Below are 27,468 nucleotides of genomic sequence, written 5' to 3'. Positions count from 1 at the left end.
CTTATTAGTTATGGGACTTTATACAATTGTTAACCAAACGGTCTGTTTCCTTGTAGGTAAAATGCAAATTATGATAATACTAACACCCACCTCACAGGGTTGTCTTATAAAAACAAAACAAGCTAGCTGGCAGAGAATGAACCCTTGATAAATTGGCCAATATGTCAAGCAGTGTTGTCTGTGAAGCTAAAGAAGCCATATTCCCAGCCTCACTTTTGGAGGCCACATTTTAGATTCTAAGATTAAACAGAATATGCCTTTGGCTACATGGGAATGGAAGAAGAATCCAAACCTCAAAATGAAATCCACAAGTCTCATTCTGACATTCAAGGCCCTCCACAACCTACTCCCATCCTTCCTTCCAAACAGACCTCCAGGTCATCCATCCTTTAAAAACACATCAAGCACCTATGTACATATACTGTGCTAGGCATGGTTCCACCATCTGGTCAACCAGCCTCTGCCTTTCTAGATGGCCTTCACCTGGATGGCCTTCAAAACAGAGCTCAAGATCAAGCACATCCACAAAGCCCTCCCCAGCTAGTCCAACCTACCAGGGCCTCCCCTTCTGACCTCTCTGAAGTCTTCTGGCTTTTATTTGGTATTCACCATATATTGATTATTTTGTTATATGTGTATATTTTATATGCCTAACTAAAGCACAAGCGATTCAAAGGAAGGGATGAATCGTACATTTCTTTATATAACCCTAACTGACTAGTACGGTGCTTTGCACTTAGAGGGACTCAGTAAATAAGTGATTTACTTGTGGTTTGAAGATGACACAGATAGCAGACAAGAAATACATTATCATTTATTTTAAACACGTTTCTGATCAATACTCCCTTCACAGTGCAGAGACTTAAGGCTCAATCATCAGACCTAGACGAAGTAGGCTCATGGTTAAATCTGCCACTTACTGGGACCTTGAAAAAGTTACTTAACCTGTCTGCATTCAGTTTCCTCATCTATAAACTGGTGATAAACAAAGTACCTACACTTCTTAGGACAGTTATAAGGATGAAGTGAGGTAATACATATAAAGCACTTTCAACAGGACCTGGCAACAGCAATTAATTAATTACTGTATAAATATTCATTATTATTATTACTACATTTTCCTGAAGTTCAACTCATCCAGAATGCCCCAAAAAGCATTTTTGTAAAGTGTGCTGAGCCTACACAAAAAGCTACTAGATTCAGTATATAAAAAACATTTCTCCCTTCTTACTTAGACAATAGGTTGTTCAAAAAGGCATCTCTGGGGCACCTGGGTGGCTCAGTTGGTTAAGTGTCCAATTATGGATCTCACCTCAGGTCTTGATCTCGGGGTCATGAGTTCAAGCTCCACACTGGGCTCCACACTGAGCATGGAGCCTACTTTAAAAAAAAAAAAAAAAGGCATTGCTAATACTATTCACACAGATGTGTTCAGTTCGTGAAAATATACTGAGCTGCACACTTTCGTGTGTATGTTTCTCTATGTAAACTGTATTTCAATAAAAATTTAGCATTTAAAAAAAAAAGATGTCTACCTCTACCATTAATCAGTTGCCTTAGGTTGCTACAAAATTGGTAATTCTACTGTACCCACAATTTTACTGTAATTCTCAGCAACATTTTGAGTACATATACAATTCAAAAAAATATTTTACCCATGGCTTGAAAGAGGAAGGAAGGCCTTAACCAAAACTGATTCACTATCTAATACATCAAGGCTATACAGAGCCATCAAATTCACCACTTTCCCATGAAGTACCTTCTTCAGTTATGTTTTTTAGTCTGTCCCAGGCATCAGTGAAAGCAGAAAATTCTGCCTCAAACCCACCAAGTATGGCAATACCTCTCGTCATCAAAATAGCACATTTTCCATCAAGCTATTTCTCTCTCTCTCTTTTTTTTTTTTTTTTGCTACAACTTTTCAATGAGATTTTTAAAAAAGAGTCTATTTATTTATTTGTCAGAGAGAGAGAGAGTGCGCACACACAAGCAGGGGGAGAAGCCGGCAGAGGGAGAAGCAGACTCCCTGCTGAGCAGGGAGCCTGATGCAGGACTCGATTCCAGGACCCTGGGATCATGACCCGAGCCGAAGGCAGATGGTTAACCGACTGAGCCACCCAGGCGCCCCTTTCCAATGAAATTTTAATTAAGATCAGTTTAAATGCAGAGGCTAAGAGACAAATAACTCTTCAGTCATGAGACAAAACGAAACTGCTGACAGAATGGGCAGTTCAAATTCACACTGGCATTTAAAAAACAAAACAAAAAAACTACCAACTTTCTCTTAAGATATTTGCAACGAGGGGGACATGCTGCTGTCCAACCTCATAAACCACGTTCTGCAAAATGACTGGCACTCAGCCTGTGTCTACAAATGACTCCTGGTCTGAGTTTACGGGAGCCTTCACCACCTCTTACTGGCTTCTTCAGTACAGCAGAGGTGAACAGCACAGATGTAAAACCTGGCTCCTCCACTTCCCAGCCACATGACACTGTGCATATCATCACCTCCTCTCATCATCTGTCAAATGGGAAAAATAAGCCCACCCACCTAGGAGCTGTGACTAAGTGAGCTCATGAAATAATATCCTCATCCATTGTTTAGAGTCTGTAATTGTTCAGCCCAGTGCTGGGTTGTGGTGCACACTCAGTAAATGGCAATTATTATCATCACTGTCATCTCATCTGTATGTGAATTCAATAGCCAAAACCAAGAGGCTCATCATTTTTCAAGTCAATGTGTTTCTTGTTGAGACCAGCCGGTTTACAGAACTGGTCCAACAAATTCTTTCATGTAGCTCATTATACAACAGACACAAAGCAAATTACCACAAAATAGGCAAATTAAGCTTCCAAGTTCGTTAAGTAACCCTGACTGGGAACACTAAAGTGATGTGGGGGATCTGATACTCTCACTTAGGCAACAATGTTCCAACCGAGTCTTTTGCTTCTTACCTCCAATCTCATTCTCTGATGGCCTCCAGGAAGCACGGCTCTGGACTTTTTAAAAAATTACCCATTAAAATACATAAATAGGCAAAATTAATACTTCTTAAGCATCCTATGCCAGGAGTGTCACCTGTCAGTAGAAGACCTATTTATTTTACAATAAAGAACAAAAAAAAGCTTCCTCGAAATTCTGATTTAGGACAAGAAAATAAATGTAATCTACGCACAGAACAAAACTAAGTGAGATCACACATCAGCATATTTGTTCTCTACCCATCTCAACACTGAGGTTAGTTAGGCATCCATGTCACTGACTTTAGGATGTCTAGCACCGGTCTAGTAAAATATAACATACGCAAACATACTATGCAATCTTTAGTCAAATATTTTATTTCCCTGAAGAACATAAATACTCACAGTCTGCATTAACCTCACATTTCCTAAATTTTTCCAAACTGAAGAGACTGAAGAAAAACATATGTGAAAACATACAACAAACATGCAATCTATATTCTGCATCTCACCTGTAGTGGCCACGCAGGAACTCAGCAGGGCAAACACGGCCACCACAAAACAAGAAGTCATTTTTATTTCTCCAAAAGTGTGCCCTCTTCCGTCACCTCGGCTTCAGACTATGGACAGTCTTTGCAAATCAGCAGTGGCCTTAAAAATCCTTCTTTCCAATTTTCAAATTGCCTGTGAAAACAAACATATTTCAAGAAGAAACCTTAATGCAGAAACTTCTTTTCAAAAACATACATTAAAGTGAAATGAAGAGTTTCTAAAAAGTGTAAGACAAATTTATCTTTTTTTTTTTTTTTTTAAGATTTTATTTATTTATTTGACAGAGAGAGAGACAGCCAGCGAGAGAGGGAACACAAGCAGGGGGAGTGGGAGAGGAAGAAGCAGGCTCCCAGCGGAGGAGCCCGATGTGGGGCTCGATCCCAGAACGCCGGGATCACGCCCTGAGCCAAAGGCAGATGCTTAACCGCTGTGCCACCCAGGCGCCCCAAGACAAATTTATCTTAAAAGATGCCTAGACAACACGCCAGGAAGCTGATGTGGGGGTATTAATTACCTAATAAAAGATTTTTTAAAGCAAATACTTTTCTAAAGAAATGCTTAGTTTTGACACTTTTAAATCTCTGGTTTTATATAAAATTTTCAGGAATACAGAAGAAAATCAAGGTGCACCTGTAACAGAACACCACCAGTTGTCTTGGGCACTAAAGTAATCAATGACGCTTGACACATGAACTCTCCGGTGTCAACAAGGAAACACAACTCTGATCAGAGACTCAATCTAACGTATGGGCCACTGTAAGGATTATATTAGCGCGCACGCATGTGTGTGTGTGTATAAAGCTTAGAACAGTGTAGAACACATAATAACCAATCAATAAATGTTACCTGTCCATTCCTTCTAAGGTATATTTATACCAATAAAATGGAGAAATGAGGGTGTGGTTATTTATGTAATCCTTACCTACTATAAAATCAGTTCAATCTTTTGCTTACCGAGAAATGAACACTTCAACAGACACGAAAAGGAGGTAAGCTAAGAAGTGAAATCACAAAAAGAACAAAATTACCCGTCAAGTAGAGGCACAAGTCATTAGTGGCACAATGGTCTTGTCTCAAAAACTGCCTAATTAGATAATTTGGGAAACCATGAAATTGACTTCAATCATCCCTTTGAGTCCAACACTGCCATCACATCACCTCAAATTAAAGGGAAGTCTCCTCTGTGACCTTAAAAAGTCAACAACAGCAGGGTGCCTGGGTGGCTCAGTCCCTTGAGCATCCGACTCTTGGTTTCATCTCAGGTCATGATCTCAGGGTGGTGAGATCGAGCCCCGCATCGGGCTGCTTGAGAGATTCTCTCTCCCTCTCCCTCCCCCTCTGCCCCTTCTCCTGCTCATGCTTGCTCTCTCTCTCAAATAAAGTCTTTAAAAAAAAAAAAAATCAACAACAGCAAAGAGGATTTGACCCTATTTTTTCCCTTCAAAAATTAAATTTCCTGAATGGATTGATAAGGAAAACTCTCTCCAAAAGAATATGCTATTTCAGCAAACGCTAAGAGCAATTTTCATAAAGCAACACCCTGTAAGGAGATCTCAGAAGAAGATGGCTTCCCGGCGGATTTTTATGGAGCACATAAACTATAACCAGCACGAGGCTTGTGGGAATATCTAATGAGCTTATGTCCCCCGCCCCCCGCAGCTGCAGAGGGTCTGTGGGACTATGAGCATTAATCCAGGGGCTTAAACCAGGTCTGAATGAACCTGTGGAAAGAAAGGCAAAAGGTTCTATTAAAAATATAGACTGCAAATTGCTGACAAGAATATTGGGCAATTATTAAAATGCAGCAATTACAGATATAACAGAGCCAAGCTAAACAGCTGGATGCCCAAAGGCAAACCACAGCGAGTTTACGCCGGATCTTAAAACATCTCCGAGGAAGTCCAAGACAAGTTGAAACTACACACTGCTGCTTCTAACAAAGAGGGAGCTTTTCTTCTTTAGCCTACAAGTCCCTCCGTAATGTAACTTGTTCAAAAGAAAATAAACTGCAAAGAGTTTTTGTCTAATCTTCTCAATGTGGTGACAGGACCCTAAGGTGGAGGAGAAGAAAAAGGGAAGCATGTCATTCCCATTCTGTGGGACTCCAATTCTGGCTAAGACATGCGCACATCAGCACCTTAACGGACAACCTAGGGATCAGTTTCCCCAACTAGAGGAGTGCTGGATGATCAAGGCTCCCAGAAAGCTGTAGATCTGAAATAAAACCGAGGAAATACAAACTCCTCTTTTTTTCTCTAAGGTTATATCATGCTCAATTTGCAAAGATCAAGGACTCCTCACCCTGGGTTTCTAAACTCACTGAATATCTTTGGACCTTATAAACTAAAAGCTTCCTTTAGAAATGTAAATAAGGTACTCTGTGATCTTGAAAGAACAATTTGGGGTCCACTGTGCAACAGTCATTTTGTCCACATTGCAAAGCAAGGTGTTCCCTTCAAAGGGTACCAGTACTTTTAGTATCTACAAATGAGCAGAAAAAAATTGAGAGCTTAATGTACTTAAAATACACACATACACACACACGCACACATGAATGTGATGCTAATTCTTCTAATTTCAGAGTGTCTATTTCTGAGGCCATTAAATGGAGCATGCTGCCCCACATTCTCTAGTGATCCAAGAGCGTGCACAGGTAAAGAGCAGGATTAGCTGAAAAAAACCCCTCCCCAAATGAAAACCATCATGGGTTAAACCAATGTTCAAAAGGAACTGGCTGGGAACAGTATTCCCTGGGTTGATCGGGATGCTTTTTTAAAAGGCATATCTTTATCTTAGAGGAAAAACGTGGTAAAATGATGTCTGGCAATAGGCTAACAGCCAGCAAGAGAAATTACTAACTTCCCCTTACATGTCTAACACAGCTGGCTATATACATGGATTATTTAAGATCAAAACTTACAATGAACTTGGAGTAGATCAATTTCTCAGTTAAAGGAATTGGCATGCTAGAGATAAGTAACAGCTTTTAAAGCTGGAAGAGAGCAACACGATTTCATTGACGAAGAGGAACCCAAACTCCAAGCCCAGAACTTGCCCAGGGTAACACGCCAGTGCCAAGACCAGAAACCACGCCTTCCCATGGCACGCTCTACCTCTCAGATCCAGATCTGTCACCACAAACAAGGAACCATTTTCTCCCTCTCAATTTTCAATCTCTGAAATGAGAAGTTTTTCCAAGAGAGGGAGCAGGCTGCCAGGGCTGCCATCACACAATGGGACTTGCACACTGACAGATACCCTCTGCACAAATCACTGATGATCACAAACCGTGACTTGACTTCAGGACTATAGGTGGCAACTGTAACAAATAAAGAATCCTTGGTAATGCTTATGACCCCAAGTTCTCTGCAAATGCAAAGGGCAAGATGAAGCACAAACCTGTGCACTGCCGTATCTTTTTTTTTTTTTTAAAGATTTTATTTATTTATTTGACAGAGATAGAGACAGCCAGCGAGAGAGGGAACACAAGCAGGGGGAGTGGGAGAGGAAGAAGCAAGCTCATAGCGGAGGAACCTGATGTGGGGCTCGATCCCATAACGCCGGGATCACGCCCTGAGCCGAAGGCAGACGCTTAACCGCTGTGCCACCCAGGCGCCCCATGCACTGCCGTATCTTAACACTAAGACTACTCAGCTCCCAATCAGGGAAACAGTCAACAAATTGAAGATCTTCAAGACAGAGATTTATGGAATGGAATAAGAAAAAAATTACCATTCCCTAAACTCAGACAGTAAATAACACCTGAGTTTCTGGTATCTTGGACATGAAATTATTTTTTAACAGATCATTAAAATGTTTCTGGTCTGACATGTAAGTGAATTCTGGAGAGACAAATATACTGTTAACTCTGCAAACAGTTAAATAAAAGCTGGTAGAGGAATTGTTCTGATGGTTATTCAACATGTTATTCAGGGGATTTAGAAACGAGGCAGGATGGATGACATCAATATCTAGCTTGGCAGCCTGTAAAAAGGGGTATACAGGATGCAGAAGAGATACTGTTGTTTGTCTAATGACATTTGGATGCCCTCTGAGACCAGTACACAGAAAAAGCAAAGCCACCTTACTGAACCACAACAGCAACTCTCAGATTTCTCTACTATTAAGAGAAACTGGTAATCCCAAATCCCCATTTTCAGAGAGATTTGGCAAAAGGGGGAAAATCCTAGGTTTGGATAAGAAATCTTTGGAATCGAGTCACCTAGGTGGCGCAGTCAGTTAAGCATCCGACTCTTGGTTTCAGTTCAGGTCGTGATCTCAGAGTCCTGGGACTGAGTCCTGAGACTGAGTCCTGCGTCCAGCTCCACGCTCAGTCCGGAGTGCGCTTAAGTCTCTCTCTCCCTCCCCCTGCCTCATTCTCTCTAAAATGAATAAATCTTTAAAAAAATAAAAGTAAAAATAAAAAAAATTTTTAAAAGAAATCCTTGGAATCCCATTCAAACACAATATTCAACAAATATTTACTACTATAAACCAGGCACTGTGGAAAACACCAAGGATATAGCAGTGAAAAAAGGAGCCAAAAATCTTGCCCTCATGGAGCTTATATTCCAGATAGAAGTAAAACCACTTGTTACATTAGGTAAGATATTTAATTTTCTGAGCTTCATTTATTTATTCCTTCAGTAAGTCGAGTTATTCTCCACGCCAGGCAATGGGAATATAATGGCCAAGCAAAGAGATATGTTCTTTGTCCTCATGGGCTTAAAGTCTGATGGGATAAACTAACCAATACTCACAAATTTGTAATTAGATGCTATGATAAGAGCTCTAAAGGAAAAGTACCCACAACCTGAAGGGTAAATAGAGGTTTAAAAGGGTGAGGGATGACAGTACAGGTAGAGAAACCATTACAGGTCCCAGGTGCTGGAGGGAGCAAGGCTGCAAATACGAAAGGGAAAGGAGACAAATAAGGTTCAAGAAAGCGTTTAAGCAGGGAAGTGGTATGATCTATTGGTTTAAGATTTCCCCAGGACAGGGGCGCCTGGCTGGCTCACTTGGTAAAGCTGTGACTCTTGATCTCAGGATCATGAGTTCAAGCCCCATATTGGGTGTAGAATTTACTTTAAAAAAAAAAAAAAGATTTTCCTGGAAAACAGTATGGCGATTCCTCAAAAAATTAAAAAAAGAACTACCATATGATCTAACAACTCCACTTCTGGGTATATATCCAAAGGAAGTGAAATCACTATGCTGAAGAGATACCTGCACGCCTATGCTCCAGCCAAGACCTGGAAACAACCTAAGTATCCACCAAAGATGAATGGATAAAGAAAATGGAGTATATAGACACAACAGAATACTATTCGGCTACACACACACGCACACACACATAGGAAATACTGCATTTGCAACAGCATGGATGGACCTCATGGGCATTACGCTAAGTGAAATAAGTCAAACAGAGAAGGACAAACAGTGTATGAGCTCACATGTACGTAGAATCTCATAGAAACAGAAGAGGGCCGCTTGGGTGGCTCAGTCAGTCAAGCATCCAACTCTTGATCTCAGGTCTTCATCTCAGGGTCGTGAGTGCAAGCCCCACGCTGGGCTCTGCACTGGGTATGGACTCAACTTGAAAAGAAAAAGAAAAAGAAAAAGAAAAAGAAAAAGAAAAAGAAAAAGAAAAAGAAAAAGGGAAAAGAAAGTAAAAGAAACGAAACAGAGAACAGACTGGTGGATGCCAGAGGTAAGGGGTGGGGAAAATGGGGGGAAGGTGATCAAAAGTACAAACATCAGTTGTAAGATAAATTAAGTCCTGGGGATATAATATACAACATGATGACAACATGTTAACAATACTGTATTATATATGTGAAAGTTGCTAAGAGAGTAAATCTTAAAAGTTCTCATCACAAGAAAAGAAATTTGTAAGTAAGCTGGTGAAGAACATTAAGTAAACTTATTGTGGTGATCATCTTGCTATATACACATATATATCATTATGTTTTACACCTTAAACATACAGAACACTTTCTGTCAATTAGACCTCAATATAACTGAAAAAAAAAAATTAAAAATAAATAAAGCTTTCCTTGAGTACCCTATGGAGAATAGACTGAAGGGAGCCCAGAGTGCATGGAAGATCCATGAGACTCTCTTACAGCAGAGGGGTGCCTGGCTGGCTCAGTTGGTAGAGCTTGCAACTCGACCCTGGGGTTGTAAGTTTGAGTCCCATGTTGGGTGTAAAGATTATTTAAAAATAAAATGTTTAATAAAAAAAAAAAAAGACTCTCATAGCAGATCAGACAAGAAAAGAGGTTTAGATCGGAATGGAAGACTGGTTTCTTCTTCTTTTTTTTTTTTTTATAAGATTTTATTTATTTATTTGAGAGAGAGAGAGAGAGAGAGGGACAAAGAGCACATGCGTACACAGGAGCAGGGGGGAGGGGCAGTGGGAGAAGCAGGAGAAGGGGGGGCAGAGGGAGAAGCAAGGTCCCCGCTGAGCAGGGAGCCCTGCCGTGGGACTGGATCCCAGGACCCTGAGATCATGACATGAGCCAAAATCAAGAGTCAGACACTTAACCGCCACCTAGCCCCCAACCCAACCCCATCTCTTCATTTTTAAGATGAAATTCCAAGAATCAAATGAGATTATACATTTAACAGCAGAAGAGCTATCATTATTTGTCACAGTTGACTACCTGTACCAAAGAGAATGATCCTGAGGCCTAAGATTCATTTAAAGTCCCAACAATCTGTGGCTGCGAGTGGACTACCTTATATATGGGAAGGAATTCCACATGAAGACTCAATGGGAAGGGAGGCAGGAGGCACAGAGTTACAAGATGTGCAGAGAAGCTGAACTCTACTCTCCCCAGCAAATCCAGGGCCTGGCCCACCCTCACCCTTGACTGAGAGTGTGACCAACACATCTGTGGCTGGCCCCAGCATGCTTAGTTTCATTGGGGCTCACCTTCAGTCCGTCCTTAGAAGCCCCTCTGTCTATCCCAAGCACAGCAGACCTCATTGCCCAAGTAAATATGGCAGAAAGGGGAGCGTGGGCATGGATACATTTCACATTGTTGTGAAAGACCACATTTTGTTCAACTTCACCAACTAGGATTTTTCACCCACCCTAGCAATATTCCAAGAACCACTTTTCACATTTAATATTTTTGCATTCAAAGATTTCTGTGTTTTTTATTTTAAGCTAAAATTAATAGAGAACTGTACTTAGGGATTCCAAACCTGGCCTAACCAGACATGTTAGGTTGGACAGCCTCTACCACCCTCTTAAATGGAAGATGTTAATGACATTCTGATTGTAATATAGGAGACGGAATATGGGCATGGTACCTAAAACACCACCAGGCCCACACAGTACATTTAAAAAACAAAAATACTTACTGAGGTTTTTTGTGGTTAAAATACCCCTAGAATTTCAAAAAAACAAGCAAACGACTAGTAGCAAAATAATATAGTTTATATCAAATTTGTATTCATTGGGGATTAGACTTCATTGTTTAGAATTTCAAAAAAAATACCTATGTTACCAAAAAACGATGACTCCAAACTCAATGCAAGATAGGAGCCCTAAAGATAGTCATAATATTGCAAAGCTGTTCTTAAAGGGTGATAAAGCTACTGTCTAAACAACTCTGGTGTAAGTTACAGGGATCTGGCTGCATGGCCCTCCTTGACTTTACCTTACGATTCCCAAATTAGCTTCAGGGGTTTAGCCGGAGGCTGAGGAACTCAGCCTGGCTCGGCCACCAACCTAGCTGCCTGGAGTGAGGAATCAACTATCACCAAAAGGGCTTATTAAATCACGAAGCTGCAATTATTCCAGCAAAAGTCAGCACATCTGAATATCCTCGGGACACCAGTAGTCATAAAGGCCCTAGCAAGCACTAAGCCATTAAAAAAACTTGGGAAGCTACATCTATTAGATCTCCATTAGACTATTTTGCATAACATACAGTAATTTACTAAAATATTTTAGTCACATTATTATATTCACAGGGATTCAGCAAATAATATGAATTCAGAATAAACACTTCAGCAATAGACTATTCTATTCTGCCAATTGCAATTAAGCACTTATTTTTTTCTTACACTCACTGACTTCCAAGATAACATTCTATCTCCTAAATGGGGGTAATCCCTCATTAAATTTCAGTTATTTAACTGATATTATCTGGTAAAGAGAGGGCTCAGCTACCGAGGCATGTGAAACATTAAGAATTAAAACCCTTCAACAGTCACCCACTGCTGTCAAGGATAAAACCAAAACCCTTCCCATGACTGCTGGACGTTGCCTAGTTAGTCTGACCTCACCCTCTGCGTGCTGCAGCCACACCTGCCTCAATTCAGTCCCACAAAAGGGCCAAGCCCTTGCTTCCAGAAGCAGTGTTCCAACTGTGCTAGAACTCAATGACCTTCCTTAGTCTCCCTAACATGGCCGCTTACCAACATCTTTAGGTCTCAACTCTTGCGTATAAGCATTACTTCTTTAAGGAAGCTTCCTATGATTCCATCAGATGAAGTTAAACTTGGACACCTGGAATGTAGTGCAAGTCAACTCTGCAGGTCAATGTTTATGTGATTATTTCCTTCCACGTATGGCTTTCCTACATCTGTTCACTCTAGAAAGAAGGATCTCAGTCTGGCTGGTAGTAGTAATAATCTACCTACGTGGCATACAGTAGGCATCCAATGAAGGTCTCACAATGGGTAGCAAGTATAAAACATGACTGTGTACATTCCAGTTAAAAGCATGGAAGGATGGTGAATTACCAAAACATTTCTCAATAATACCTGACAAACCAACAAACAAGAGCTGTGTATAAGAAAGAGCCTATACCTCAGGCAGCTTCAAAGGAACAGGAGAGACAGGAGTTCTGGCATCAATGTGTTTTACACGCTCAGACAAGTCACTCTATTCTGGGCTTTAATTTCTTCATCTCTAATACGAAGAGACTGAACAGGAAAATCTTTTATTCTATACCTTACTTACAATTGTCATTATCTGGACTAACAACTAATCTGGAATCCCTCCTATAAAATGAGACTTTGAATACGCTTGTGGAAATTTGAAATACATGATCATGTAATGGCTAGCACAAATGACTTCACAAAACTGCAAGTATTATCCAAGAAAAACATTCATTTTGACAATATAAGTGTAAATAAAATACTAATACTACAGTAGCTATTTTTAATACATAGCTTATATAAACAAAAAATATTTAAATCATTATTTTCTGAGCAGTGTAGACATACACAAAACCTGAATTTTGTCAGATCTGCCCATTTTATCAAAACTGCCATTTTGGCAGCATCTGGATGTATCGGTCAGTTAAGCCGCTGTCTTGGGCTCAGGTCATGATGCCAGGGTCCTGGGATCAAGCCCTGCATTGGGCTCCCTGCTGGGAGCCTGCTTCTCCCTCTCCCTCTGCCTGCTCCCCCACCTCATGCACACACACACACTCTCTCTCTCTCTCTCAAACTCTCAAATAAATAAAAAATCTTTAAAAAAAAACAAACCCTGCCATTTTTATTCTATTCCTCAAACTCCATGAACTCTACTCATTCCCCTCACCTCATTCTAAAAACCATTCTGATTAATCCCACCCACCGTGAACACAGTCTCCTTAACATTTTGTGTATAATTTGTTCCATGTTATCTTCTACTCAGAGCCGACTCAGAACGTTAGATATAGAGAACCACCACTCCAGCCCTCTAATTTTACAGATTAGCAAACCAGGAATTAGAAAGGCTCAGTGACAGGCCCACCGTTACACAGCTAGTTAGTAGCACAGCCAAGACTCGTCCACATGCTGCTTTGTAATTATTCTGTGGTTGTTCGTGTTATAGTCTACATTCCCCTTCCTATTAGAGGCTAACACCCTGCTTTCCTCTTCCAACCCCACAAAATATCTCAGCTACCACCTACTGAGCACCTCCTGTGTTTTTTTACAATTTCTCATTTCATCCTCTCAACAACACAAGAAGGAAGATATCCTTTACAGCGAGAAAAGTGAGGCTTCAAGACGCTCAACAACCCCAGGTCACCAGCTAGTAAGTTCCGGCACCAGCGTCTGAGCCCAGGTCTGTCTGATTCTCTTAACACTACGAACGGGAGCTCCTCCTCTAGGGATGCCAGCCCGGCCCAGCACAGACGGTCTCCTTCTAGCTAGTGGGCAGCCTGATTCCATCCGACCTGAAGTAGCTTAACTTTGTTCTGAAACCAGGGAGGTGAGGCTCAATTAGCAGTTTTATTTTCCTGCATTCACTCACGCAGTAAACATGCATTAGCACCTGCACAGCAGTGAACTAAACATGACAGTTTTCATGGAGTTTACTTTCTCATGGGGGGAGACAGACAACAAATTTGTAATGCGTCATATGAAAGAAAAATAAAGCAGGTTAAGGAGAAAGTGCTGAGAGGAGGGATGTTATTTCAGATAAGATGGTCACGGAAGGTATGATATTGTCATTTATAATGAGAAATAATATAACTGGACTTCATCCCTGTTTCTGGCACCAAGTTCCTAAAATCCTTGGAATTTCCTAAGTGATGACAGGAATAAAGGTGTCTTTTGTTGTGTTAATGAGGTGACCGCAGGACCCTACCTCAGGATAGGGCTGCTTACCCATAGCACCAACCAGGTCATTAGACGGTTGGACCCTTCAGTTCCTTTTCAGAGAGGAGCTGGAGGTTGACTCAACTGCCAATGGCCAAAGATTTAATCAATCATGCCTATGTAACAAAGCCTCTGTAAAAAACCAAAAGGATGAGGTTTGGAGAGCTGCCATGTTGGTAAATACACAGAGGCTGGGGAGAGTGGCTTGCCCAGAGAGCATGGAAGCGCCGTTCCCTTTTCCCACACCTTGCCCTATGCACCTCTTCCATCTGGTTGTCCTAAGTTATATTCTTTTACAAGAAACCAGTAATCTAGTAAGTAAAATGTTCTTCTGCGTTCTGTGAGCTGTTCTAGCAAATTAACCAAACCCAAAGAGGGGGCTGTGGGAACCTCCAATCTGTAGCCTGGGCTTGTGACCCCTCAAGTGAGAGGACAGTCTTATGTGACTAAGCTCTGAACCTGCAGAATCTAAGGTTATCTCTACAGGTCGACGGTAGCGCCAGAACTGCTGGTGTGAGGGAAGACAACCCCCCACACACAGTGAAACTAGTTACCAGAAACCTTTTAGAGGGCCTCTCGGATGAGGAGGCATTTGAGCACAGGGGTACGAGACAGAGCTATGAAAGAAACACATCCCAGACAGTGGGGATAGCAAGTGTAAGGGTCCTGCAGGGAGAACACGCTTGGTGTGTTCTCGGAGCAGACTAAATACAGCACAGTACAGCAGGAAGTGTGGGGACCGCCCCCCCACCCCCGCCTACCTGGGTTCAAATCCCTGCCCTGCCTCTTCCCAGCAGTGTAGCTATGGGCAGCTTACTAAATACCTCCAAGTCTCAGCTATAAAGTAGAAATAATGATTCTATTCTCTCTAATGCGGTTGTTATTAGAATTAATTAAATTAATAATACATAAAGCCCTTAATACCTAGTATGTTCTTAGGTTTCAGGAAATGGTGGCTATGATTTTTAACTAGGTCACTGATAACATCTCTGTTCAAGACAAATTATTTTCAATTTGAAAGTTTTGAATCCAAGGGTTAAATTACGCTGTTAGCTTTGTACATGGACAATAACTTCCTCCTAAGCCTTCGACTTCCTTAGCTGGGCTTCCTGTCCTGATGAGGAGGACTCTGTAGGAACCACACTGATGTTATCACAAAAAGAGCAGGAGGCAAATCACTCTAACATCCCTGTTACACTATTACAAACTATGCTCTTCACTCAACATAACCCCTACCTTCAAGAATCAGATGCTTCTTCAGAACTGTAATTTATTGCCCCTTGGGTTTAAGTCATTGATTTCATAAGACAGATCTCACCAGTCTCGACTCCTCACTGGCATCACTGACAGAGGCAGGTGGTAATTTCAACTACAATCCTGTCTTGAGAAGGGTTAAAACTTCTCTTCAAAATTAGGACATAATTTAATTAAAAAAAAAAAAAAGAAAGAAAGAAAATGCTTTCTCCATTGTCCTTTTGGCCTAAACTTAACGTTTCTTTTCAAAGAAATTAGAACATCAAAGCAAAATTCAAGAGTCATCTGGCCTGGCAGTCTCCAGACTGTTCCTTAGAGCACAGCCCTGAAGCAACTCAGGAAGGTACAGTGAGTGGCCCTGTGGATGGGCCCAGAGCCAAGGGAAGATGTCAGGGCCACAGGGAAATTCTGCTCCTCTGCCCTATACCCTCTCCCCCTGCTCCTTTCTTTAATGCTATGTTTACTTTTCATCTGTGCAGCCCAATGGGTTAAAGGGCAAATCACAGGCAGAGAGAAACCACAGCAAGCCCAAGCCTGTGAGAGGTAAACTGGGAATCTTCCCAAACCACTTGTAAGGCTGGGGAGAGCCCACGGTTGCTGTTTTCAGTCAATTAAAAAGAGGTCAACGTTCTAGTATGACAGGTCTTGAATGAGGCTTTTTAAAACATCGATTCTCCTTCTAGACAGACCTGATAGTTTTGGCTTTGTAAGGCCCTAAGTATATATTTAACTGGAGCTATAAGAAATCCACAAGACCTTCTCATTCATTTATTCATCTAACAAATATTTATCAAGTGCCTGCTCCACACCAGCACTGTTCCAGGTACAGGGATTCAATAGGGAACAAAACATAAAAATCCCTGCCCTCATGGAGCTTACATTCTAGTCAGAGGAGACAAATTATAAACAAAATATATAATCGTATATGAGATATAGATAAATGCTAAGTAAACAAAGCAGAGAAGAGGGAAAGGAAATATTTGGGGTCTTTGGTTTGGTTTGTTTCTTTGTTTGGGGTAAGGACCTACAGCAAGTGAACTCTGTAGGTATCTAAGAGAAAAACATTCCAAGCAAAGGAAACAGCACATGCAAAGGTCCTGAGACAGCATGTCTGCCATGCTCGGGGAAGAGGAAGCAGGCCACGCCACAGGAGCACAGAGAGTGAGCCAGAGAGTACAGGAGGGAGGTCGAAGAGGTAATCATCAAGGGAGTCATGGCTGGTTGTATGAGGCTTTACAGATCATTGTAAGGATTCTGGCTTTTACTCTGAGGAAGATAGGAACATTAGAGTGTTTTAGGCAGAGGAATGACAGGATCTGACTTAAGCCTTATCAGGGCCCTTCTGGCTATTGGATGGAGTATACTGCAGAGAAAAAAAAAGAAGGAACAACTACTCCCCAGCTGTGTGATCTTGGGCAGGCCACCTAACCTCGCAGTACCTGGCTATTCTCATCTTTAGAAGGGCTTAAAGAGTCTATCTATTATTTCTAACCACCACTCTAACCCTAAACTCTACGATTCTGAGTTTACTTCCTTTGCATTTTCTATACAGTTACAGTTTATATCCACTGTAAGTCTCATCTCTCCCCAAACCTTTCACTGAAGTGGAACTGAGTTGAAGAATTCAATTTGACAATATATATGATAGGTCAAGCCCATGCCACACTTTCAGGGTACAGAGATGATGAGACTTGATCCTGCTCTAGGGAAGTCCACAATCTGGCAGAGAAAGTAAGCAAGGTCTCAGGAGGCAGCAGAAGTCCTGTAAGAGAACTTAGGGGAAGAAGCAACTAATCCCCCTGCCAGTAAGAGCCAGGCATAGCTTCACCATACACGCTGACAGCAGAGAGAGTCTGGATGAGTAAGCGAGACCGCCAGAGAAGGGAAGGGAGGGGATGCTAAAGGAGAGACCAGTACAAAAGCAACGGCGCTCGAGAGCACGTGGCATGCTCTGGAAACCGTAAGGGCTCTGGTATGAGCATAGTGAGGTTCAGGGAGAAGTGGAAAGAGAAAATGGCTTGAAAAAGTAGGCTGAGGCTACACTGTTAATAACTGGACATCTCGTGCCAAGGATAATGGAACAGTGACTTTTAAAAAATAAGAAATGAAAACACAAATCTGTGTTTTAGAAGGTACCAACCAAAATGGATGAATAATTGGAGAGAGAGATGTTGAAGCCAGGAAAACTAACTGGAAGACCCGTGCAGTAGTGCAGGTGAGATGATGATTTGGAAATAGAGAAGAAAAGGTCCGCTGAGATATGCTAAAAAGGTAAGCCACATGTGACTGGTGTTATTCAGCTCAGGGAAGTAAACAGAAGGAAGTTTAGTGTGCCTGAGGTTCCCTGCTGGGTAACTGTGCCATTTACTGACAGAGGAAATGAAGGATTGAGACTGGGGACCACAGAAAAATCGTGTGTTGGGTTTTGGACCAGGTTTTAAAAGAAAGACCTATAGAACAACCAGGTAGCTGCTGGAAATAAGGGTATGAAATATAAAACTGGAAGTTACTGGCAGAGACGTGGCCACTGAGGCATGGAAATATGAACGACTAAATGTAAACTGAGAAGAGAAGGGAAAGGGGAAATATAGAACCTTGGAGAATGCCTACAACACGTCAGGGATCAAGCGCTGGTAAAGAAACCTGAAGAGAGATGGGGAAGGAAAGGGAAAAACCTGAAGTAGCTCCAGGGAAACTAAGATGGTAACACGTGGGGAAAAGACAAGAGTTAAGCAGCAAAGGCCCCCAAGAGAGAGAGGACAATGGAGACGCTGACCGAAAGCAAGCACGAATTTTGCACTTTGCACCTTTTCTAGCACCTTGGTATGCCTTGGTATGGTGGGTGTGAGAGCAGGCCTGCAGCAGGCTGAGGAGTTTCACGGGAGGTGAGAAGAAACGAGCCAATAGCCAAACACCACCAGCCCCAACAGACTACTACCTTGTTACCAAAGATTCTGTACCATTAGGAAAGTTTTATTCAATACTCTGTGGAGGTGTAAGGTGTGAGAAACAGGAACTAAGATCTGCTGGGGGTGATCTTCTGGCAGCGGAAAGGAGATTTCTTAGTTAACACCTGGGTCTCACAGGACCACTAATCCTGAAACTAGCCACAGGCATTCAGAAAGCCTAGGTGCTTCAGACCTGTATGCACCCACACGGCATCCAGCTTCCAGTCAGGCTTCTCACACAATCCCTAGCCTTGCTTCGCCAGCACAGTAACGCGCAGCAGGAGGGAGCGCATTTCCATTTGAGTATGGTAAAAAGTGTAACAAAACCCCACAGCACCCACTACCTGGTATGATGCTGGGAGTCCATAACCTGATGCCATTCAGACTAGAAAAGACTTCACCAAAAACCACCAGCCAGTGTCAGCAGAATCTGCCTGACTATTCTGAGAAACAAAAAGGAGCTGAAGAAGTTTTTAATCCCAAATTTATTCTTAATTTCCGATACAGAACACTTGAGAAAAATCTGAAAGCCAATCAGAAAGACTAACAGTTTTTTTTTAAAATGTGCATCTACAGTCCTTTCTCCTTTACCCTCTACAAAAAAGCAACCCAACCCCCAAATGATCATTTTTCTTGGCTTAATTTCCCTATTTTTGTGATATATAATTGGAAACAGACTGCTTTTTCCTGGCTTCAGAGAACAGGATCTTCGGGGTTACGGGAGTTGCCAACTACAGGACCTCAGCCTTAGCAAAGTTTCTTTTGAAAACCTTTTACCTATATACCTACTTAAAATATATCTTAATTCCAAAGAAAACACTGAAATCCCTCATTATTATACAAAAGTGAATTTTGTCCTAATTGATTAGATGCTACCCTCCTTTTTCTACCTGGTTAAGCTAAATAGAATTCTGCTTTGTGTCTAGTTATCTCCCATTTGAACATTACCCAAAGCCCCTACACCCAGTAAGGTATCTAAATGGGATGCTTTCTGGGACTATTTTGAAGAATTTAGTAGGACTGGTTCTACAGGAAACCCACACACTGAATGAAATGAAAATCTTGAATATCTTAGAAAGCAACAACTCTAATAATGAAATAAAGATGCCACAAACTGAAAAAGGCATAAATACAAAAAAAAAAAAAAAAAGTGAAATGTGTCAAGTAGGTCACCCTTCCCCTGGTTCCAAAAACATGGTGCATCCAATGGTTGTGCAATAATTGTTATGGATGAATATGATGGATACAAAGAAAAAGACAGGTGTGTCTTCAACAAAGTTGGTTGTTACCCTAAGTAACTTTTTCACGATTTAGATGGTATATGATGAATATACGACAGGTAACGATCTCTATAAAGACAGAGGAATAAGAAAACTAAGGAATGTCTGCTCAGAAAGGCTTCGACAAAAAGAGAGAGCCCAGCAATAGTAAAGATGCCCATTTAGAAGATCAGAAACTTCTCCCACACACATAGGGAAGACCTTACAATGTAATAATGCAAAATGTATGTAATGAGTCAATGGTGCTTTCCCTCAAGGTTGAAGTGAATCTGCCAGCCAACTGCACAAAGTCTAATTTAACAAAATGAGACATTTATTCTTTATGGACACTCAGAAGAGAGTTTTGTGTTTGAGTATGTTTTGTTCTAAAGGAAAAATAGAAAAGAGATAACTCATAACAATACAGGCAGTGCCACACAAAAGTATTTAGGGTATCCCATGAACACAGGGCTTTGAGATTGGAATCTAAGTACTTCACTTAAAATAACCTTCTAATTGTTTAAAAAAAAAAAAAAAGCCATATTCTGCTCCAGCCATCATTATACAGTTAATCATGAAATGAAATGTGCAAATAGGCACCAGTGTATTTTCGCATCCAAAGACCACTTTCATACTGTCAGAACACATAAATCACTAAAAATGCTAACAGAATTATACTCCCAAAAGGGACTCTTTTCACACACCGAACTGAAATTAAATATTCATTAAGTTTCCATTAATAAAATAGTAAATAAGAGTTAAAAAAAAATCCAAAGTTCTGCTCCACCGTCCATTTGGTGTTCGTACCCATCAATGGTGGTTAGTCATCACACCCGTAAAACGGCAGACCTTCTCCCAGGGCAATCCAATCAACAGGAAAGCCCAAGGACTAGTATCTAAAGACTGTTTTCTAAAGATCATTTTTTCAAGGACTAATCAACTTAAATGTGTTTTTACAAATGTTCCATCTGCAATTTCACACAAAACCCTGACCTTCAGCATGTACCAGGGAAATATATTATGTACTTGGAAGGACAAACAAGCAGATGCTTCTTCCTCTGCAAACAGCGCCCCATTCTGATCCCCCTTCCCCTGGAGTCCAGTGTCCAGAAGATAGAGGGAGTATACGCTTCTGTATTACCATCCTTTTTCATAAAGACAAGACAGAGACAACATTTTAGATTTAATTCTAAATTACTACTGCGACAACAATTTAACATTAAATCCTAGAAATGAACTCTGCCACACTCCACTCTAATTCAGAGTCCTCTTGCCAGAGTTAAAGAAGCTTTCAGCGCAAACATCGGTATTATTTTTTTTCCAATAATTGCCTCAAGCAGGAGATACCAGGATGACCTAAGGGCATGTCTCTTATTTCAGAGTTTCAGTAATAATCTCAATTTTAAAAGGTATCATGCCTTTTAAGTATGTCCTTAGTTATTCTCTTATTAAGTCTTGAAGGTTGGCCTAGAAAACTAAAGAATAAAAAATGCATTATGTCCAAATCAGAGTGGCTTCAAGCAGAGTGTTTACAAATGTTGTTTCAAACACTAAATATTGCACACATCTTGACTGAAAGATAAAAATCGTTACTCTCCCTCTGAAAGAAGGAAAAACGCTCGGAAATCTGTCCTAAATCTTAAGCAAGGACTTTGCAAACTGAGGAAAGAAAGCTCAATGTCAGTTAACAAACAAATGTTCTATTTCAAAAGATATAAAACAAGAAATCTACAAATGGACAGAGCCCAGGAAATGGACCTAGATCATTTTTTATAAAGTCCTTCCAAGCTGTGTTGATTTATTTCAGCTTGACTGGAAACCAAACAAATTAGCAATAGCTTGTGTTTTATGAAATGGTACAAAGAGACAATGCTATCATTCCAAGTGCGAACTCTGAAGATGTGGAACCAGAGAAATTACTGCCATGGATCTTGGTGCAGTAATTTTCTTTCAAAGCCACAAAAGCTCTCACTGAAATTGCTAAAGGCTTGTTATTTATGGAAGGCTAGCTTTTCATATAACCTAGATTTGCTCTTTTACATTCCAAATGGCCCATATTTCTAGAGGTGATACAAGATTACTTATAAATTAAAGACCCCCAAAAACATTTATTTACTTGAGCATGCAAATCGCAAAAGGTACTTATATTAAGTTTTAAAATTTCAGAAGTTAAAAAACACAAGGAAAATGCTCCAATGTACAAAACAAAAGTGATAAAACCATTTTCAAATAGCTGTTAAGAGCAAAGAGAAAAAAGGTGGGGGCAGACTGTCCTCATTAATTAATGAACCTGACAATTATAATTAGTTTTTGTCCAATAGTAACAAAGAAAAAAAAAAGCATTTGCAAGATGGATTATCAAGAATAGGGGTAATTCAAAAAGATGACATCAAATTCATCCAGAAAAAAATATTATAGCAATGTTAATACTTATCAGTCATCCTCTGAATTCTAACTGTTCTGTTAAACCTGAAATGTAAAGTCAGAACTTTACACAGATTGATCATCCCAAGAAATTAGTGATCACTTAGGTCCTAAAGAAGTGAGGAGAGATAACATTCTTAGTACCATACTCAAAAGGATATCTGAGTTCCCTGTCCGCTTAGGCCCAGATTCTGCCCTTCAGGAAAGTCACCTGACTTTTACAAGCAGCAACTAAGTTTGCATGCAAAAGGAAAAGATTAATTCCTTTGAGTCTTAAAAAGAATAGGACAATACCTTCTTTTAAGCAAAGCAATTCTGTCGATCTATAAAGGCTTTCCAAGACAAAGCCTTAGGAAGCCTTAAGGCATCTTGGCCCCCTACTATCAGAGGCTTGAAAGAGGACAGCTAATTTGCCAAACTCCAAGACCAGGAACCAGAAGCCTATTAGGGGTAAGGGGGTGAAAAATGTTTGCTGAAGAGTATGAACTACATCAGAGCATGGAAGACTAAGTTAAATTCTAAATAAGATGCTATCCTGAAGTAACTTTTGCAATGCTGAAATTTAGAAAGAAGGCACTAAATTTGAAAGTTATTTTTTAAAAGGATCCACACAACCCTAGCTTGCTAAATGAAGTCAAGTCAAAACTACCTGATACACAAGAAACAAGAAAGGAAAATGGCCTACAAAACTGCAAGCAAAGACTGAAAACCTTTTTTAAAACTCAGTTTCAGGGCACCTGGGTGGCTCAGTGGGTTAAGCGTCTACCTTCAGCTCGTCCTGGGATCAAGCCCCACATCGGGGCTGCCTGCTCAGCCAGGAGCCTGCTTTTTGCTCTCCCCTCTGCCTCCTTCTCCCTCTCCTTCTGCCTCCTTCTCCCTCTGCCTGCCTCTCACCCTGCTTGTGTGCACGCGCGTTTTCTCTGTCAAATAAATAAAATCTTTTAAAATAAATAAATAATCTCAGTTTCACTGTTTTTCCAAGCATGTTCTTAAATAATGTTTACATTATATTTACAAGAATGACTGTCTATAGACATATCACACGTCTACTAGACAAGTATACTTCTGAACTATTACTGTTTACAAAAATACAAGCCTCTGAAGAATGCCTAGAATTGCTGTTACTCAGGATTTCAATCTCTCATTGTCTTGCACTTGGAAGATGTTGATGAAGAATGATAATGACAGGACTGTAAGTGTACCAACCTCCCTGAGAACAAATTCACTACTTCCAATTTTCTACAAAAGACAAACGAGGATCATTACAAAGAGATTCACAATGGATCTCCTTGGGCTCCCAGTTCTCCTGGATAATTTGAGATATTATTCAAAGTGCACAAAATTATCTTACATACACTTCTTAGGGAAAACAAATGGAAAAAACAATGCACAAGTATATTTAATATCTGTCCAGCCCCCAGAGTTCTTGACATATGTCCAACATATAGGCCTGGTCCTCAAGGTCATTCTTACTGTAATCAGTTGAAATTAAACCAGTTTTCCACTGTAAACTCAGAAAGCAACTTGGTGATTTTGCTAGATAAAGCCACAACATTTTCCATTCCTGAAATGTATGTTTAACACCCTAAAAACTGGTTTAAGTGCCTGATATGCATCAATAGTGTGTTATACTCCCCCTATTGGCTAATATTCAAAATAACAATGAATTCCCCAGGGGTTGCCTTTGAAGTGCTGGGGTTCAAAAGTAAGTTGATGATTTTTATATTTAAAAACATGAGCTGGATCAACAGTTGTTAAGCAAAGCTGCCATATAATGGTCCGATTCCATCAAAACAGGAAAAATTAAAGTTGACAAATGACAAAGACAAACTGAAGGGCTGAAAATGTGCTGAAACCTTGAAACACTAAACAATGCAGAATTAAAGCCAAAAGCAGAGAACACCAAGAAACAGAGCAACATCCTTTAACTGACACAATGGCATGAAATCAATTTCATTTTAATAGCCCTTAAGGGGGTAAGAATTATTTCCCTGCCTCCTGTGCTAACCCCAAGCTGTTTCCTAAGGAAGCCAAGTAACTCTGACAATGTGTAGAGAATAAAAGAAATTAAGAATAAAGATTCATATTAATACCAATCAGGGTTCTGTTTTTAATCACTTGGATCCAGTCTCAGAGCTGTAAGGCAGCACTCCAGTAAGTACATCACCTAAATTAATTACAGATACCTTATTCCAGTTTCGAGGGCTATGTCCAACTAAAATGGGAGGCTCAACAACGGGAGATGCCTGGGCTCACTGCACACACATCTGGCTACACTTGCTGCTCTCGGGGACTAAGCTAGCTCTGGAGTCAGAACAGAAAGTTATGTGTTAGGGGGAGCAAGTAACTGACCTCTACAGTCTCATCTGTGAAACGGGGCTGATATTTAAGTGGTCCGCAAGGCATACAGGAGAGTGACACACAGTTTGGGCTCAATAAACGTTAGCTATTATTATTCAAGAGAAATAGCTGATTTCACAGTGAAATAACTTTGCAGCCTTAAAGTACCACTTCAGGATAATTAAAAGGTCTTGACATGCCCTTCGTTACTTACAGAGACTTTCCACCCAAACCGCTCAAATTATCTTCTAAGGGAGATGTTCAGAAAACGCATGGCTCCCCATCTCAGGCTGTCATGTCACTCCTACCATCCTTTACCCTCTTTGCCCTTTTCCCATCACCTCTAGGCTCACGACAAGCAACTCTAACACTCGTGTAGCGCTTGCTCGGCGCCAGGCACTGTTCTAGTACTTCACATATATAAAATCATTCAATCCTCATAGTGACTTTATGAGACCCATTATTATTCCCATTTCACAGCTAAGGAAATGAGCAATTTTCTTCTCTCAGCTCTTTTAGTACACACTAAATCCATTAAGCTCCACTGTGCCAAGGTAATTCACGCTTGACAACGCCGGCTCCCTACACTACGAGATTCTGGAAAGTGGGCAAATGCCCTAATAATAAGCGTGCAAGCCGATTCTTCTAGCAACAGCCCAAGACTTCCAGTTTGTTCTAATCAAATGAACATACTAAAAGAAGCCTTCAAAATGAACTGGGTAGTGGGCTAATCTGTTAACGGGGGGCGGGGGCGTTCTCTGCGGGGCTCGGGGCTGCAGCGCTCCGCGCCGCCCGCACAACACCCGGAGGGCGCCTGCTGCGGGGAGCGCAGCTCACGTCGGTGCGCGAGTCCCAGGGCGCAGTCTCTGCAACGGCAAATGAATGCAAACCCCCAACAAACCTTTCCCACCGACGCTGTCACGCGCCCAGATGGAAGTGGCCCGAGCGCCCCGCGGGGGTCGGAAGAAACCGCGGAGAGGAAGAGCGAGGACAGGCGTGGAGGAGGAGACGTCTTCCCCAGGACAGCGCATCGCCCCGAGCGCTGCCCACCCGACCCAGAACGGCCGCTCCCCAAACACCGCCGACCATGGGTCCCGGCTCCTCCGAGCGTAAACACTGCTGGACCAACGCCGCCCTCCCAAGCCCGGGGGTCCGGGAGGCCGGTGCGATCCCGGCCGTGAACAGGCAACCGAGCCTTGCGCAGCGCCGACAGGCACCGCGCAGCCTGCAGAGCCCGCGGCCGAAACGGGCGCAGGGCTAGTGGCGCGGCCAGGGGCGCCCCGACGCGGGCTGTAGCGCCGCGGGGCCGAGCCCGCACGTACCTCGGAGGCGGTGTGTCAAGCGGAGATCCACCCGCTGCAAGTTGGAGGAAAGCAGGGGAAAGTTTCCCCGCCCAGCGCTCGGCGGCCGCGAGCTCCGGCAGCTGCTGCGCCGCGGCACAACTACGCCATCCGGACCCGCCGGGACTTTCACCTCCTGCAGGGAGCTTCAGGAATCGCCCAGGGAAAGTGGCCGGGCACGAGAGCCGCCGATCTCCCTCCCTCACTCACTGGGAAGAGGAAAGCGCCGCTCGGCGTCCCCGAAACCCTCGATTACCCCCATCGGGCCGACCCAGCGCACTCGCTCTCCCTCACACACACACGCGGGCGGGGACGGGCAGGACGCCACAGCAATCAGCGCGCGGGGGGAAGGGCGCTCCGCCGCCGCCGCCCCACCGAGGGCTCCGCGCGGCGGAGAAACTCCTCCTCCAGCTGCCCGCCTCCTCTCTCCTCCCCCTTTTCCTCCCCGGCTGATGGATGAGTCCCGAGCGCTGCTGGAGCCAGCGTTTCCCTCCGGGCTGAGGAGGGAGGGAGGGAGAGAAGGAGCCCCAGGAACGGCAGGGCTGCTGCGCGCCCAAGGTGGGGCGGCGAGTGGGTGTCTCAGTCCTGGGGGCGGGGTGGGGGAGGGGGGACGCCGACGCCAGCGGCAAGGATCCGCTCCCTCAAACTACGTCCTTCAAACTTTCCAGGTCTCTGGAGGCATTGGGGTTTTATTTGGTTACCTCAGTCTTGATAATAAAAATTCTAAATCCTCCAGTAAACTGATCACACCCTCTTGCCCAGTCCTTAGCAAAGCCGCCCCCCCCCGCCCCGTACACATTCATTCTGTCCCTGTTTGTCTTTCCCACCTCTAATCCTTCTTGTTATCTCAAGATGCACTCTGCTGGTGGGCGCCAGCGGGGTCTTGCTTCCTCCTCTAACAGCGGAGAGCGCCCTACCCAGCCGTTCTCCCTGCTCGCTAAATAAATAAAGGAGCTAGGTCAGCTTTACCGGCGTTATTCTAACATCGGCGCGATGGAAACGAAGGTGCAACTTCTGCGTATGTACCTGTGCCTGTCAACTGTACGCCCAAAGTATGACGAATGCAGAACCCCACTCTGATTGTCCCGCTTACACCTCATTTTTCTATTAAAAGACATGCTTAAGTCACAGGACAGTTTTACCAACGGGCTGGTGAAATGATCGTGTGCTGAGAAGTTTCTGAAACCGGACTTCCAGTTGGACAAACAACTTAAACTCTCCAAGTCTGTTTTCTCCTTTATAGAACGAGGATCTTGGCTTAGGAGACCTCTCCCAGCTGTAAAGTCCTCTGGTCCTAGGCCTTTAATATACTGGAATGGCATACAGAGGTTTCTTACACTGTTGCTTATATTATTATTATTTGGAAAGCTACTCGATTTCCCCACTTTGAGAGAAAAGGACGCATTTCTTACCCTCTTTCTCTTGTACCTATACATAGGGAATCCAGGAGATACTTTCATAAAGGCCAAATCATCTTTGATTACCTGGCTTACTTTAAAAACCTCCTCAATGAACCATTCCTTCCTTACCAGTATTTATTGAGCACCTACTGCTTGAGAAGGTTGAACTAGGCCTTGGAGATGTTCATAGCCATAAGACCCTGAAGGCAATAACAGTCCTAAGTGAAGTTAGCCTCAGCTTTGATACAGTCTCTCTAAATTTTAGGCCTTAGATTTCTCATAGACTCAAATTACATAGTATTCATGCCTCACATTGTCAAATTTTAGTTTCAAGTGCAGACATGAACGGTTGAATTGGGTGTGAATATCTAACCCTGTA

The 27,468-nt window shown here is 42.2% G+C and overlaps 1 protein-coding gene across 4 annotated transcripts in view; it reads right to left on the bottom strand.

Moving 5' to 3' along the window:
- TGFBR3 (transforming growth factor beta receptor 3) overlaps window positions 1-25,987 on the bottom strand; it is a 220,594-nt gene extending 194,607 nt beyond the window's left edge. For all 4 annotated transcript variants that reach the window (XM_040627043.1, XM_040627044.1, XM_040627041.1 and 1 more), the window contains exons 1-2: window positions 25,672-25,987; window positions 3,474-3,645 (exon numbers count right to left, since the gene is read on the bottom strand). In XM_040627043.1, the coding sequence (XP_040482977.1) occupies window positions 3,474-3,534 (61 nt within the window). In that variant the 5' untranslated portion in view covers window positions 3,535-3,645; window positions 25,672-25,987. The remainder of the gene's footprint in view (window positions 1-3,473; window positions 3,646-25,671) is intronic.
- Between the last annotated feature and the right edge of the window lie 1,481 nt (window positions 25,988-27,468).

Source organism: Ursus maritimus, unplaced genomic scaffold, assembly GCF_017311325.1.
Source record: "Ursus maritimus isolate PB19 unplaced genomic scaffold, ASM1731132v1 scaffold_12, whole genome shotgun sequence".
Taxonomy (NCBI): domain Eukaryota; kingdom Metazoa; phylum Chordata; class Mammalia; order Carnivora; family Ursidae; genus Ursus; species Ursus maritimus.
Note: the sequence above shows the minus strand (reverse complement) of the source record. Positions and strands in the feature narration are given on the sequence as shown.